This window comes from Anomaloglossus baeobatrachus, chromosome 5 (genome assembly GCF_048569485.1).
Source record: "Anomaloglossus baeobatrachus isolate aAnoBae1 chromosome 5, aAnoBae1.hap1, whole genome shotgun sequence".
Lineage (NCBI taxonomy): Eukaryota > Metazoa > Chordata > Amphibia > Anura > Aromobatidae > Anomaloglossus > Anomaloglossus baeobatrachus.
Genome location: NC_134357.1, coordinates 5,378,489 through 5,392,571, shown reverse-complemented (window position 1 = coordinate 5,392,571; position 14,083 = coordinate 5,378,489). Strand labels below are relative to the sequence as shown.

The 14,083-nt window shown below is 48.7% G+C and overlaps 1 protein-coding gene across 2 annotated transcripts in view; it reads left to right on the top strand.

Annotated features, from left to right (window-relative positions):
* Window positions 1-3,984: 3,984 nt before the first annotated feature.
* The window catches only part of LOC142310622 (pancreatic triacylglycerol lipase-like), an 83,159-nt gene continuing 73,060 nt past the window's right edge, over window positions 3,985-14,083 (top strand). For both annotated transcript variants that reach the window (XM_075348145.1, XM_075348144.1), the window contains exons 1-3: window positions 3,985-4,025; window positions 7,560-7,608; window positions 9,748-9,902. In XM_075348145.1, the coding sequence (XP_075204260.1) occupies window positions 7,560-7,608; window positions 9,748-9,902 (204 nt within the window). In that variant the 5' untranslated portion in view covers window positions 3,985-4,025. The remainder of the gene's footprint in view (window positions 4,026-7,559; window positions 7,609-9,747; window positions 9,903-14,083) is intronic.

Genomic DNA, 14,083 nt, shown 5'->3' with positions numbered 1-14,083 from the left:
GTCTCCTCATCCATCGGTTTGTTTCCTTCCACCATGAATTGAGTCTCCTCATCCTTCTGTTTGTCTCCTTCCATCATGATCTGAGTCTCCTCATCCTTCGGTTTGTCTCCTCCTGTCATGCATCGAGTCTCCTCATCCTTCAGCTTGTCTCCTCCTGTCATGAATCGAGTCTCCTTATCTTTCAGTTTGTGTCCTCCTGTCATGAATTGAGTCTCCTCATCCATCGGTTTGTGTCCTTCCGTCATGAATTGAGTCTCCTCATCCTTCGGTTTGTCTCCTCCTGTCATGAATCGAGTCTCCTTATCTTTCAGTTTGTGTCCTCCTGTCATGAATCGAGTCTCCTCATCCATCAGTTTGTTTCCTTCCACCATGAATCGAGTCTCCTCATCCTTCGGTTGGTCTCCTCCCGTCGATCTCACCTGAGAGTTAGCTACCATCTCTTCAGACACACCAGCAGTCAGTCTACTGTTCTTTTAGTTTGTTACAATGTATCAATACAAGTAAAACGTTTCAGCCTATGTAGCTGAGCGGAATGCATAGACTGGACACATTGAAACAAACCCTCAGCTTTAGGAAGCATGAAATCATTCCATTGTGGTTTCAGGTGCTGTGTTGTCAGGGCCTCCGTCCTTTTTGTTTGTCTCTAGTTTTAGCATCATTCGTTATCTCTCTTGTTTTCTTTTTTTTTTTTTCATCTTGTATAAAAAGCTTGCTTTTGCGGAGCAGATACGTTGTGTCCTTGGCGGTATCAGTGGCGCCAGGTGACGGTGTCCTTGGCTTTCATGAGTCCAAACCATATGTTTCACCTGAGCATACACAAATGTATAGGAGGAGGTGATATCGTCCAATCCTGTGCGCCACAGAAATATACATAACTTTCCTTCAGTCTCTCACTTGGTCAGAACCACAATGACGAGGACGGGCGGGGGTGGGGGCTCTACTTACTCCGAAATTAACACCAAGGTTTAGATTATGATCGTTTATCAGGACAGGGGCCGATGCGAGCGATGACAATGCTCTACTTTACATCTGCAGGGGAGACAAGTCTACAGGTACACGGCATTCGGGGAGTATTGGCTTTTCACCCTTTACCTTGTCTCTGCAGCTTCAGGTCATGACCCGCAATGGCTCCATCAGTCCTTGAAGATGTTCCATAGGTGATGAGCAGTTGTCCCAAACCATGTCTGTTGGTTGAGGTTGGTGATTATGTAGGCCATGTCCTCCATCCCTCGCCTCCTCAGATCCTGGGGGTGTTTTGGGTCATTGTCCTGTTACAGCACAGATGATGGCCCACTATGTGCGGATGAGGTGGTTGCTGCACAATGCTGTAGTATCTATGGTGGGTAAAGTTCCTTGAACTTGGAGTAAATCATCAGTGGAGACCCCCACCAGCATCACTCCTTCCGTGCTCCATGGTGGTCCCCATACATGCAGGAACCATCCACCTACCTGTTCTGTGTCTCACAAGGACATGGCGTTTGGAGCCAAACATCTCTAATTTTGACGTCTCAGTCTACAGTACAGATTTCCACTCAACTAGTGTCCAGTCCTTGTGTTGCTTGGTCCATACAAGTCCCTTTGCCGTCCTCATTAGCAGCTTCTTTGCTGCAATGTGACCATAAGGGCTGCTCCGCACAGTCCTCTGGACAGCTGAAGATGAGAAGTGTTTGCTACTTGATGTCTGGCAATTATTTATGAGGGCCTTTATCTGAGGTGCTGTTAGTTCACATTTTCTGAGGCTGGTTACTCTGATCAACTTGTCCTCTGCAGCACAGGTAATTTTTGTTTTTACTTTCTTGGGGTGGTTCTCATGAGAGTCAGTTTAATCACAGCAATTGACAGTTTTTATGACTGCACTTGAGTATACCTTCAAGGCTCCAGCACTGAAGAAGCTGCAGAGAGAATGCCAAGTGGTTGTAAAGCTATCATCAGAGTCTAAGGGGGGCGGCAGGAGGCGTCTAAGGTGTAACACATGGTGTTTCTCTAATCCTTGGTTCCATAAGTGTTCCTTTGTGGTTTTGCTGTTTTAAGTCTGAATATACAAAAGGCAAACAATTCCATGAAGCGGTTTGTCTGTACTTTTCACCAGACCTGTACTTCAGAGCTAAAATCTCCGAGCATTTACTTCTTGTTCACTGTATACAGATATGCATTAGACATAGTGATCTGTTATATGAGACTGTACACGAATTATAAGAGCTCAGCTAAGGTACAGGCTTGCCCTATATTTCCAGTAACAAGTAGCAGAATAGTGAGCGCAGCTCTGGATTATAATATACAATGAAAATCAGGATCATGGATGATGGTGCACAGGTCAGGCTGCTGTGTGATGTAAGGTACATGAGGATGTGGTGGGGAAGGTGGGGGGTGTATCTTGTATCTAAGGGAAGAGAAGATTGGCCCAACTCAGGACCCCACAATAAGAGGAACTCAGGACCCCACAATAAGAGGCACTCAGGACCCCACAATAAGAGGAACTCAGGACCCCACAATAAGAGGAACTCAGGACCCCACAATAAGAGGAACTAAGGACCCCACAATAAGAGGATCTCAGGACCCCACAATAAGAGGAACTCAGGACCCTACAATAAGAGGAACTCAGGACCCCACAATAAGAGGAACTCAGGACCCCACAATAAGAGGAACTCAGGACCCCACAATAAGAGGCACTCAGGACCCCACAATAAGAGGAACTCAGGACCCCACAATAAGAGGAACTCAGGACCCCACAATAAGAGGAACTCAGGACCCCACAATAAGAGGAACTCAGGACCCCACAATAAGAGGAACTCAGGACCCCACAATAAGAGGAACTCAGGACCCCACAATAATAGGAACTCAGGACCCTACAATAAGAGGAACTCAGGACCCTACAATAAGAGGAACTCAGGACCCCACAATAAGAGGAACTCAGGACCCCACAATAAGAGGAACTCAGGACCCCACAATAAGAGGAACTCAGGACCCCACAATAATAGGAACTCAGGACCCCACAATAAGAGGCACTCAGGACCCCACAATAAGAGGAACTCAGGACCCTACAATAATAGGAACTCAGGACCCCACAATAAGAGGAACTCAGGACCCTACAAAAAGAGGAACTCAGGACCCCACAATAAGAGGAACTCAGGACCCTACAATAAGAGGAACTCAGGACCCCACAATAAGAGGAACTCAGGACCCCACAATAAGAGGAACTCAGGACCCCACAATAATAGGAACTCAGGACCCCACAATAAGAGGCACTCAGGACCCCACAATAAGAGGAACTCAGGACCCCACAATAATAGTAACTCAGGACCCCACAATAAGAGGAACTCAGGACCCCACAATAATAGTAACTCAGGACCCCACAATAAGAGGAACTCAGGACCCCACAATAAGAGGAACTCAGGACCCCACAACAAGAGGAACTCAGGACCCCACAATAAGAGGAACTCAGGACCCCACAATAAGAGGAACTCAGGACCCCACAATAATAGGAACTCAGGACCCCACAATAAGAGGCACTCAGGATCCCACAATAAGAGGCACTCAGGACCCCACAATAAGAGGCACTCAGGACCCCACAATAAGAGGCACTCAGGACCCCACAATAATAGGAACTCAGGACCCCACAATAATAGGAACTCAGGACCCTACAATAAGAGGAACTCAGGACCCCACAATAAGAGGAACTAAGGACCCCACAATAAGAGGAACTCAGGACCCCGCAATAAGAGGAACTCAGGACCCCACAATAAGAGGAACTCAGGACCCCGCAATAAGAGGAACTCAGGACCCCACAATAAGAGGAACTCAGGACCCCACAATAAGAGGCACAGATCTTCAATCCCAATGTTTAGTGATCGGCCGCCCTCATCCCCATGATTCTGTCCTCTCTGGTTTATGGCTGCGGCGCTCCTCTGATATCACCCTGATCTGATAGGGCTCCCTCCTCCCACCTGCTGCTGGGGTATTTTAGGGCGCGGACACCTGTCTGCAGCACATTTCACAGGTAGAGGCTGTGGAATTGTGACCGCAAGGTAAGTGATGGACACGGGTCAGACCACCAGGGTCAGACCACCATGGCCAGACCACCAGGGTCAGACCACCATGGCCAGACCACCAGGGTTAGACCACCATGGCCAGACCACCAGGGTCAGACCACCAGGGTCAGACCACCATGGCCAGACCACCAGGGTCAGACCACCATGGCCAGACCACCAGGGTCAGACCACCAGGGTCAGACCACCAGGGAGCAAGGAGCAGTGAAGAGCAGCAATATAGTCACAGAACCCCGGATGCAGCAGGATAATTACTAATATTATTATTAGTAGTAGTATTAATAATAATAGTTATTGTTGTTATTTATTATTATTAATTATCATTATTATAATTAATATTTGGTTATTATTATTATTACTGTACTTTGGTGGATGCATTGTGTCACTTATATAAGACAATAGTCCCTATTTCCGGAGTCTGGAGCTCCTTACACACTTCTACCTCCTGGGTTTCTTCTAGATGTCATTCATCCATCCATTCACACACACACACACACACACACACACAACTCTGCTACACCAAATACACAGACACACACACACACACACAACTCTGCTACACCAAATACACAGACACACACACACACACACACACACACACACACAACTCTGCTACACCAAATACACAGACACACACACACACACACACACACACACACACACAACTCTGCTACAGCAAATACACAGACACAACTCTGCTACACCAAAACATACACACACACACACACACACATACATACACACACATACATAAATACATACATACACACACACACACACACACACACACACCTCTGCTACACCACATACACAGACACAACTCTGCTACACCAAAACATACACACACACACACACACACAACTCTGCTACACCAAATACACAGACACAACTCTGCTACACCAAAACATACACACACACACACACACACACAACTCTGCTACACCAAAACACACAGACACAACCCTGCTACACCAAAATACACAACTCTGCTGCACCAAATAACAAAAAACTCTAATACACTGAATAGTCTACTACACCCTGTCTTGTACTACACCCTGTCTTGTACTACATAATGTCCTCTATAACAGCCTGTCCTCAACTGCACTCTGTCTTCTACTACATCCTGTCCTTCTTTCCTCTACTACATCTTGTCCTTTACTATATCTTGTCCTCTACTAAGTTCTGCCCTCTACTACATCCTGTCCTCTAATTCATGCCGTCCACTACTACATACTGTCATTTACTACAATCTGTCCTCTTCTACAGCGTGTCCTATACTCGTACTGTCCTCTATTAAACCCTCTCGTCGGATAAATATTATTCTCTATTACACCCTGTCCTCTGCTAAATCCTGTTTTCTACAACATAGTTTCGTCTATTACATCCTATCCTCTACTTTAAACACTTCTACTACAATCTGTCCTTTACTATATACTGTCCTCTATTACATTCTATCCTCTTCTATACTCTATCATCTACTACACCCTGTCCTCTACTACACCGTCCTTTATTACATTCTGTCCTCTGCTACACCTTGTCCTCTACTATACCGTCCTCTATTACATTCTGTCCTCTGCTACACCCTGTCCTCTACAACATCTTGTCCTTTACTACACCCTGTCCTCTACAACATACTTTCCTCTACTACATTGAATCGTCTACTACTCTGTCCTCTATTACACCCTGTCCTCTGCTAACGCCTGTCCTTTACTACACCCTGTCATCTACGACATTTTGTCCTGTACTACATCCTGTCCTCCACACCAGGTCCTCTACAACCGCATGTCCTCTATTACACTCTGTCCTTTACTACATTCTGTCCTCTACTACACCCTGTCATCTACTACAGCATGTCCTCTACTACACCCTGACCTTTATTACACCCTGCACCCTGTCCTCTACTAAACCCTGCACCCTGTCCTCTACTACACCCTGCCTTCTACTGCACCCTTTCCTCTACTACACCCTTCACCCTGTCCTCTACTACACCCTGCACCCTGTCCTCTACTACACCCTGCCTTCTACTGCACCCTGTCCTCTACTACACCCTGCACCCTGTCCTCTACTACACCCTGCGTTCTACTGCACCCAGTCCTCTACTAAATCATGTTCTCTAGAACATACTTTCCTCTACTACACCCTGTCCTCTTCTACACTCTGTTTTTTGCTATACCCCGTCCTCTATTATACTCTGTCCTCTGTCACCATCTATAATTGCAGTGATCTTTTGTATGTTCTGCAGGACGGTATATGGCACTGTATGGTGGTAATATCAGTGTTGGTCTTTGTATAGTGATTTTCAGTAGCAGCGTGGTCGTCTGCTGAGGTTCCCCTGTATCCACTATTATGGGGCGCCATCGTAATTGTTACCATGGTTACCGGTTAGGGGCTGCTCAGACGTTTTGCCCCCTGAGATGAACCCCCGGTACGCTTCTGATCTACTTGCTAAGGCCTGTTTCACACGTCAGTGATTCTGGTACGTATGTGACAGTTTTTATATGCATCAGAATCACGAGTATACGCAGACCCATTATAATGAATGGGTCTCTGCACACATCAGGGATTTCTCACTGGTCGTGTCTCCGTGCGGCGCACACGCGTGTCTGTGATTTCCGCACGGAGACATGTCCATTTTTTCTGGCATCACTGATGTCCCACGGACCACACAACACGATGGTATGATCCATAGAAAATAATAAGCATTTTATACTCCCCTTCTCCAGCGCTGCTGTCTCCGGCCGCTGCTGGCTGCTGCTTCCGAGCCGGCTCGTTATGGTCAGGCATATTCATTTCTGCACGACACCGCGACCCGGAAGTAGCTGCAGCGGTGGCCGGATACACAGCAGAGCCGAAGAGTTCAGCTCCACGGACAGCAGCAGCGGGGACAGGTGGCGGATCATGTATCACGGATTGCACATGGATAACCCACGTGTGCCGTGAATCACGGCACATGGAGGGACATCTGCGTTTTTAACACGTCAGTGAAAAACATCTGTGTGACGTGTGAAACAGGCCTAACATTGTACAAAGATAGATTTCTCCCATATCAAATTGGAGGATACCGGAATGTTCCGCATCTTTATGGAGCTGAAGACTCTTCTGAAGACAAAAGAAAAAATGCAAAAATCCAGGGAACGTCTTCACTTCACATAAAAAACTATCTTTATTCAATATTCCATTAAAAATTCATAAATCCTCAGATTAGGGCAAAAGTAGTCTCCTGGGGGTAGTAGTCCCCCCGACGTCTCCTGAAGACGAGCACCATAGGAGAAATCCTATCCAAATGCAAAAACTACCATCTACCTCCTGAAGACCCCGGAGGAGGCTCCACAGCTGAGATCCGTCACCAGCAACCTCTGAGGACTCGGAAATGTTCATATTTCACTGGACACATTATTATGGTTAGATACATTGTATCATTCATGATTAGATACATTATATCACCAGAATTCATGTAAGAATATAACCCCCACATTCTCCATAACATTTACATTTCTACCATTCCATTCACAGATGATTGGGGTCTCACTAGCGATCGTCATCCTGGTGGGGGCTGTAAAAGGTAGGACACAAGTGATGATATTGTGCTTATGCGATGTTCTGCAGTCTATCTACTGTGCAGAATTATTAGGCAACTTAATAAAAACCTAATCTATTCCCATCACTTGTTTATTGTCACCAGGTAACCAATATAACTGCACAACATATAGAAATAAACATTCCTGACTGCAAAAACAAAACCCAAAAAAATGAGAGCCCAATAATCGCCCCCTTTCTTTCTGATGACCCTCAGCAGCCACCATCCATAGATTCTGTCATTGCTTGATCCGTTTACCATCAACATTGCGTGCAGCAGCCACCACAGCCTCCAGCCACCGCAGCCTCCAGCCACCGCAGCCCCTCCAGCCACCACAGCCTCCAGCCACCGCAGCCTCCAGCCACCACAGCCTCCAGCCACCACAGCTTCCAGACACCACAGCCTCCAGACACCACAGCCTCCAGACACCACAGCCTCCAGACACCACAGCCTCCAGCCACCGCAGCCCCTCCAGCCACCGCAGCCTCCAGACACCACAGCCTCCAGACACCACAGCCTCCAGACACCACAGCCTCCAGACACCACAGCCTCCAGCCGCCACAGCCTCCAGACACCACAGCCTCCAGCCACCGCAGCCCCCAGACACCACAGCCTCCAGACACCACAGCCTCCAGACACCACAGCCTCCAGACACCACAGCCTCCAGACACCACAGCCTCCAGACACTGCTCCCAGAGGTGGACTGTTTTCCCTCCCTGTAGATCTCACATTTTATGAGGGACCACAGGTTCTCTATGGGGTTCAGATCAGGTGAACAAGGGGGCCATGTCATTATTTTTTCATCTTTTAGACCGTTACTGGCCAGCCACGCTGTGGAGTAGTTGGATGCATGTGATGGATCATTGTCCTGCATGAAAATCATGTTTTTCTTGAGCGATAGCGACTTCTTCCTGTACCACTGCTTGAAGAAGTTGTCTTCCAGAAACTGGCAGTAGGTCTGGGAGTTGAGCTTCACTCCATCCTCAACCCGAAAAGGTCCCACAAGTTGATCTTTGCTGATCCCAGCCCATACCAGTGCCCACCTCCACCTTACTGGCGTCTGAGTGGGAGTGGAGCTCTCTGCCCTTTACTGATCCAGCCTCTGGCCCATCCATCTGCCCATCAAGAGTCACTCATTTCATCAGTCCATAAAACCTGTGAAGAATCAGTCTTCAGATATTTCTTGGCCCAGTCTTGAGGTTTTATCTTCTGTTTCTTGGTCAGAGGTGGTGGTTTTCAGCCTTCCTTACCTTGGCCTGTCCCTGAGTATGGCACACTTTCTGCTTTTTGATACTCCAGTAACGTTGCAGCTCTGAAATATGGCCAAACTGGTGGCAAATGGCATCTTGGCAGCTTCACGCTTGATTTTCCTCCATTCATGGGCAGTTATTTTGCGCCTTTTTTGCCCAGCACGCTTCTTGCGACCCTGTTGGCTATTTGCCATGAAACGCTTGATTGTTCAGTGATCACGCTTCAAAAGTTTGGCAATTTCCAGACTGCTGCATCCCTCTGCAAGACATCTCACAATATGGACTTTTCAGAGCCCGTCACATCTCTCTTCTGATCCATTTTGCCAAAGGAAAGGAAGTTGCCTAATAATTGCGCACCCCTTATATAGGGTGTTGTGTCATTACACCGCACCCCTCCTCATTACAGAGAGGCACATCACCGGATTTATATCATTGGTAGTTGGCTCTCAGCCTATACAGCTTGGAGTAGGACGACATGTATAAAAAGTGTCATGTGACCACAATACTCATCTGCCTAATAATTCTGCACACGGTGTAGAGGACAATGATCTGCAGGATATATCACTATGTGTCTGTCAGAAGGTGGAGAAGTGATACTCTGCAGAGTCAGTGATATAATACTCTGCAGAATATATCACTATGTATCAGGAGGTGGAGGAGTGATGCTCTGCAGATCTATAGAGATCAGAGGTGTAATGATCTGCAGGATATATCACTATGTATCTGTCAAGAGGTGGAGGAGCGATGTTCTGCAGATCTGTAGAAGTCAATGGTGTAATAATCTGCAGGATATATCACTAATTCACTATGTATGTGTCAGAGGCAAGGGAGTGATGCTCTGCACAGGATGTAACGCTCTGTCTCCCGTATGCAGGTGGGGAGGTCTGCTACTCCAGGATCGGGTGTTTCACAGACAATGTTCCTTGGGCCGGGACGGTGGAGCGGCCGATCTCCCAGTTACCATGGTCTCCAGACAGGATCAATGTCCGTTTTTTGCTCTTCACAAAATCAAATCCCACTAACTTCCAGGTAAGAGACACAGAGCTTCTTCTGGGGTCAGAGATCACAGACACAGCCACTTCTGGGGTCAGAGATCAGAGACACAGCCTCTTCTGGGGTCAGAGTCAGAGACACAGAGCCTCTTCTGGGGTCAGAGATCAGAGACATGGAGCTTCTTCTGGGGTCAGAGATCAGAGACACAGCCTCTTCTGGGGTCAGAGTCAGAGACACAGAGCCTCTTCTGGGGTCAGAGATCAGAGACACAGAGCCTCTTCTGGGGTCAGAGATCAGAGACACAGCCTCTTCTGGGGTCAGAGTCAGAGACACAGAGCTTCTTCTGGGGTCAGAGATCACAGACACAGAGCTTCTTCTGGGGTCAAAGATCAGAGACACAGAGCTTCTTCTGGGGTCAGAGTCAGAGACACAGAGCTTCTTCTGGTGTCAGAGATCAGAGACATGGAGCTTCTTCTGGGGTCAGAGATCAGAGACACAGAGCTTCTTCTGGGGTCAGAGTCAGAGACACAGAGCTTCTTCTGGTGTCAGAGATCAGAGACATGGAGCTTCTTCTGGGGTCAGAGATCAGAGACACAGAGCCTCTTCTGGGGTCAGAGTCAGAGACACAGAGCTTCTTCTGGGGTCAGAGATCACAGACACAGAGCTTCTTCTGGGGTCAGAGTCAGAGACACAGAGCTTCTTCTGGGGTCAGAGATCAGAGACATGGAGCTTCTTCTGGGGTCAGAGATCAGAGACACAGAGCTTCTTCTGGGGTCAGAGATCAGAGACACAGCCTCTTCTGGGGTCAGAGTCAGAGACACAGAGCTTCTTCTGGGGTCAGAGATCACAGACACAGAGCTTCTTCTGGGGTCAGAGATCAGAGACACAGCCTCTTCTGGGGTCAGAGATCAGAGACACAGAGCTTCTTCTGGGGTCAGAGTCAGAGACACAGAGCTTCTTCTGGGGTCAGAGTCAGAGACACAGAGCTTCTTCTGGGGTCAGAGATCAGAGACACAGAGCCTCTTCTGGGGTCAGAGATCAGAGACACAGAGCCTCTTCTGGGGTCAGAGATCAGAGACACATAGCCTCTTCTGGGGTCACAGACACAGAGCTTCTTCTGGGATCACAGACACAGAGCTTCTTCTGGGGTCAGAGATCAGAGACACAGCCTCTTCTGGGGTCAGAGTCAGAGACACAGAGCTTCTTCTGGGGTCAGAGATCACAGACACAGAGCTTCTTCTGGGGTCACAGATCAGAGACACAGCCTCTTCTGGGGTCAGAGATCAGAGACACAGAGCTTCTTCTGGGGTCAGAGTCAGAGACACAGCCTCTTCTGGGGTCAGAGTCAGAGACACAGAGCTTCTTCTGGGGTCAGAGATCACAGACACAGAGCTTCTTCTGGGGTCAGAGATCAGAGACACAGCCTCTTCTGGGGTCAGAGATCAGAGACACAGAGCTTCTTCTGGGGTCAGAGTCAGAGACACAGAGCTTCTTCTGGGGTCAGAGTCAGAGACACAGAGCCTCTTCTGGGGTCAGAGATCAGAGACACGGAGCTTCTTCTGGGGTCAGAGTCAGAGACACAGAGCTTCTTCTGGGGTCAGAGTCAGAGACACAGAGCTTCTTCTGGGGTCAGAGATCAGAGACACAGAGCTTCTTCTGGGGTCAGAGATCACAGACACAGAGCCTCTTCTGGGGTCAGAGATCAGAGACACAGAGCCTCTTCTGGGGTCAGAGATCAGAGACACAGAGCCTCTTCTGGGGTCAGAGATCAGAGACACAGAGCCTCTTCTGGGGTCACAGACACAGAGCTTCTTCTGGGGTCACAGACACAGAGCTTCTTCTGGGGTCAGAGACACAGAGCTTCTTCTGGGGTCAGAGACACAGAGCTTCTTCTGGGATCACAGACACAGAGCTTCTTCTGGGATCAGAGATCAGAGACACATCCTCTTCTGGGGTCAGAGATCAGAGACACAGAGCTTCTTCTGGGGTCAGAGATCAGAGACACAGTCTCTTCTGGGGTCAGAGATCAGAGACACAGAGCTTCTTCTGGGGTCAGAGTCAGAGACACAGAGCTTCTTCTGGGGTCAGAGTCAGAGACACAGAGCTTCTTCTGGGGTCAGAGATCAGAGACACAGAGCCTCTTCTGGGGTCAGAGATCAGAGACACAGAGCCTCTTCTGGGGTCAGAGATCAGAGACACAGAGCCTCTTCTGGGGTCACAGACACAGAGCTTCTTCTGGGGTCACAGACACAGAGCTTCTTCTGGGGTCACAGACACAGAGCTTCTTCTGGGATCACAGACACAGAGCTTCTTCTGGGATCAGAGACACAGTGCTTCTTCTGGGGTCACAGACACAGAGCCTCTTCTGGGGTCACAGACACAGAGCCTCTTCTGGGGTCACAGACACAGAGCTTCTTCTGGGGTCACAGACACAGAGCTTCTTCTGGCGTCACAGACACAGAGCTTCTTCTGGGGTCACAGACACAGAGCTTCTTCTGGGGTCACAGACACAGAGCTTCTTCTGGGATCACAGACACAGAGCTTCTTCTGGGGTCACAGACACAGAGCTTCTTCTGGGGTCACAGACACAGAGCTTCTTCTGGGGTCAGAGATTAGAGACACAGCCTCTTCTGGGGTCACAGACACAGAGCCTCTTCTGGGGTCAGAGATCAGAGACACAGAGCCTCTTCTGGGGTCAGAGATCAGAGACACAGAGCCTCTTCTGGGGTCAGAGATCAGAGACACAGAGCCTCTTCTGGGGCCAGAGATCAGAGACATGGAGCCTCTTCTGGGGTCAGAGATCAGAGACATGGACCCTCTTCTGGGGTCAGAGATTATAGACATGGAGCCTCTTCTGGGGTCAGAGATCAGAGACATGGACCCTCTTCTGGGGTCAGAGATCAGAGACATGGACCCTCTTCTGGGGTCAGAGATTATAGACATGGAGCCTCTTCCTTCTGGGGTCAGAGATTATAGACATGGACCCTCTTCTGGGGTCAGAGATTATAGACATGGACCCTCTTCTGGGGTCAGAGATTATAGACATGGACCCTCTTCTGGGGTCAGAGATTATAGACATGGACCCTCTTCTGGGGTCAGAGATTATAGACATGGAGCCTCTTCTGGGGTCAGAGAGTATAGACATGGAGCCTCTTCTGGGGTCAGAGATTATAGACATGGAGCCTCTTCTGGGGTCAGAGATTATAGACATGGAGCCTCTTCTGGGGTCAGAGATTATAGACATGGAGCCTCTTCTGGGGTCAGAGATTATAGACATGGACCCTCTTCTGGGGTCAGAGATCAGAGACATGGACCCTCTTCTGGGGTCAGAGATTATAGACATGGAGCCTCTTCTGGGGTCAGAGATCAGAGACATGGACCCTCTTCTGGGGTCAGAGATCAGAGACATGGACCCTCTTCTGGGGTCAGAGATTATAGACATGGAGCCTCTTCCTTCTGGGGTCAGAGATTATAGACATGGACCCTCTTCTGGGGTCAGAGATTATAGACATGGACCCTCTTCTGGGGTCAGAGATTATAGACATGGACCCTCTTCTGGGGTCAGAGATTATAGACATGGACCCTCTTCTGGGATCAGAGATTATAGACATGGAGCCTCTTCTGGGGTCAGAGAGTATAGACATGGAGCCTCTTCTGGGGTCAGAGATTATAGACATGGAGCCTCTTCTGGGGTCAGAGATTATAGACATGGACCCTCTTCTGGGGTCAGAGATTATAGACACAGAGCCTCTTCTGGGGTCAGAGATTATAGACATGGTGCCTCTTCTGGGGTCAGAGATCAGAGACATGGAGCCTCTTCTGGGGTCAGAGATTATAGACATGGTGCCTCTTCTGGGGTCAGAGATTATAGACATGGAGCCTCTTCTGGGGTCAGAGATTATAGACATGGAGCCTCTTCTGGGGTCAGAGATTATAGACATGGACCCTCTTCTGGGGTCAGAGATCAGAGACATGGACCCTCTTCTGGGGTCAGAGATTATAGACATGGAGCCTCTTCTGGGGTCAGAGATCAGAGACATGGACCCTCTTCTGGGGTCAGAGATCAGAGACATGGACCCTCTTCTGGGGTCAGAGATTATAGACATGGAGCCTCTTCCTTCTGGGGTCAGAGATTATAGACATGGACCCTCTTCTGGGGTCAGAGATTATAGACATGGACCCTCTTCTGGGGTCAGAGATTATAGACATGGACCCTC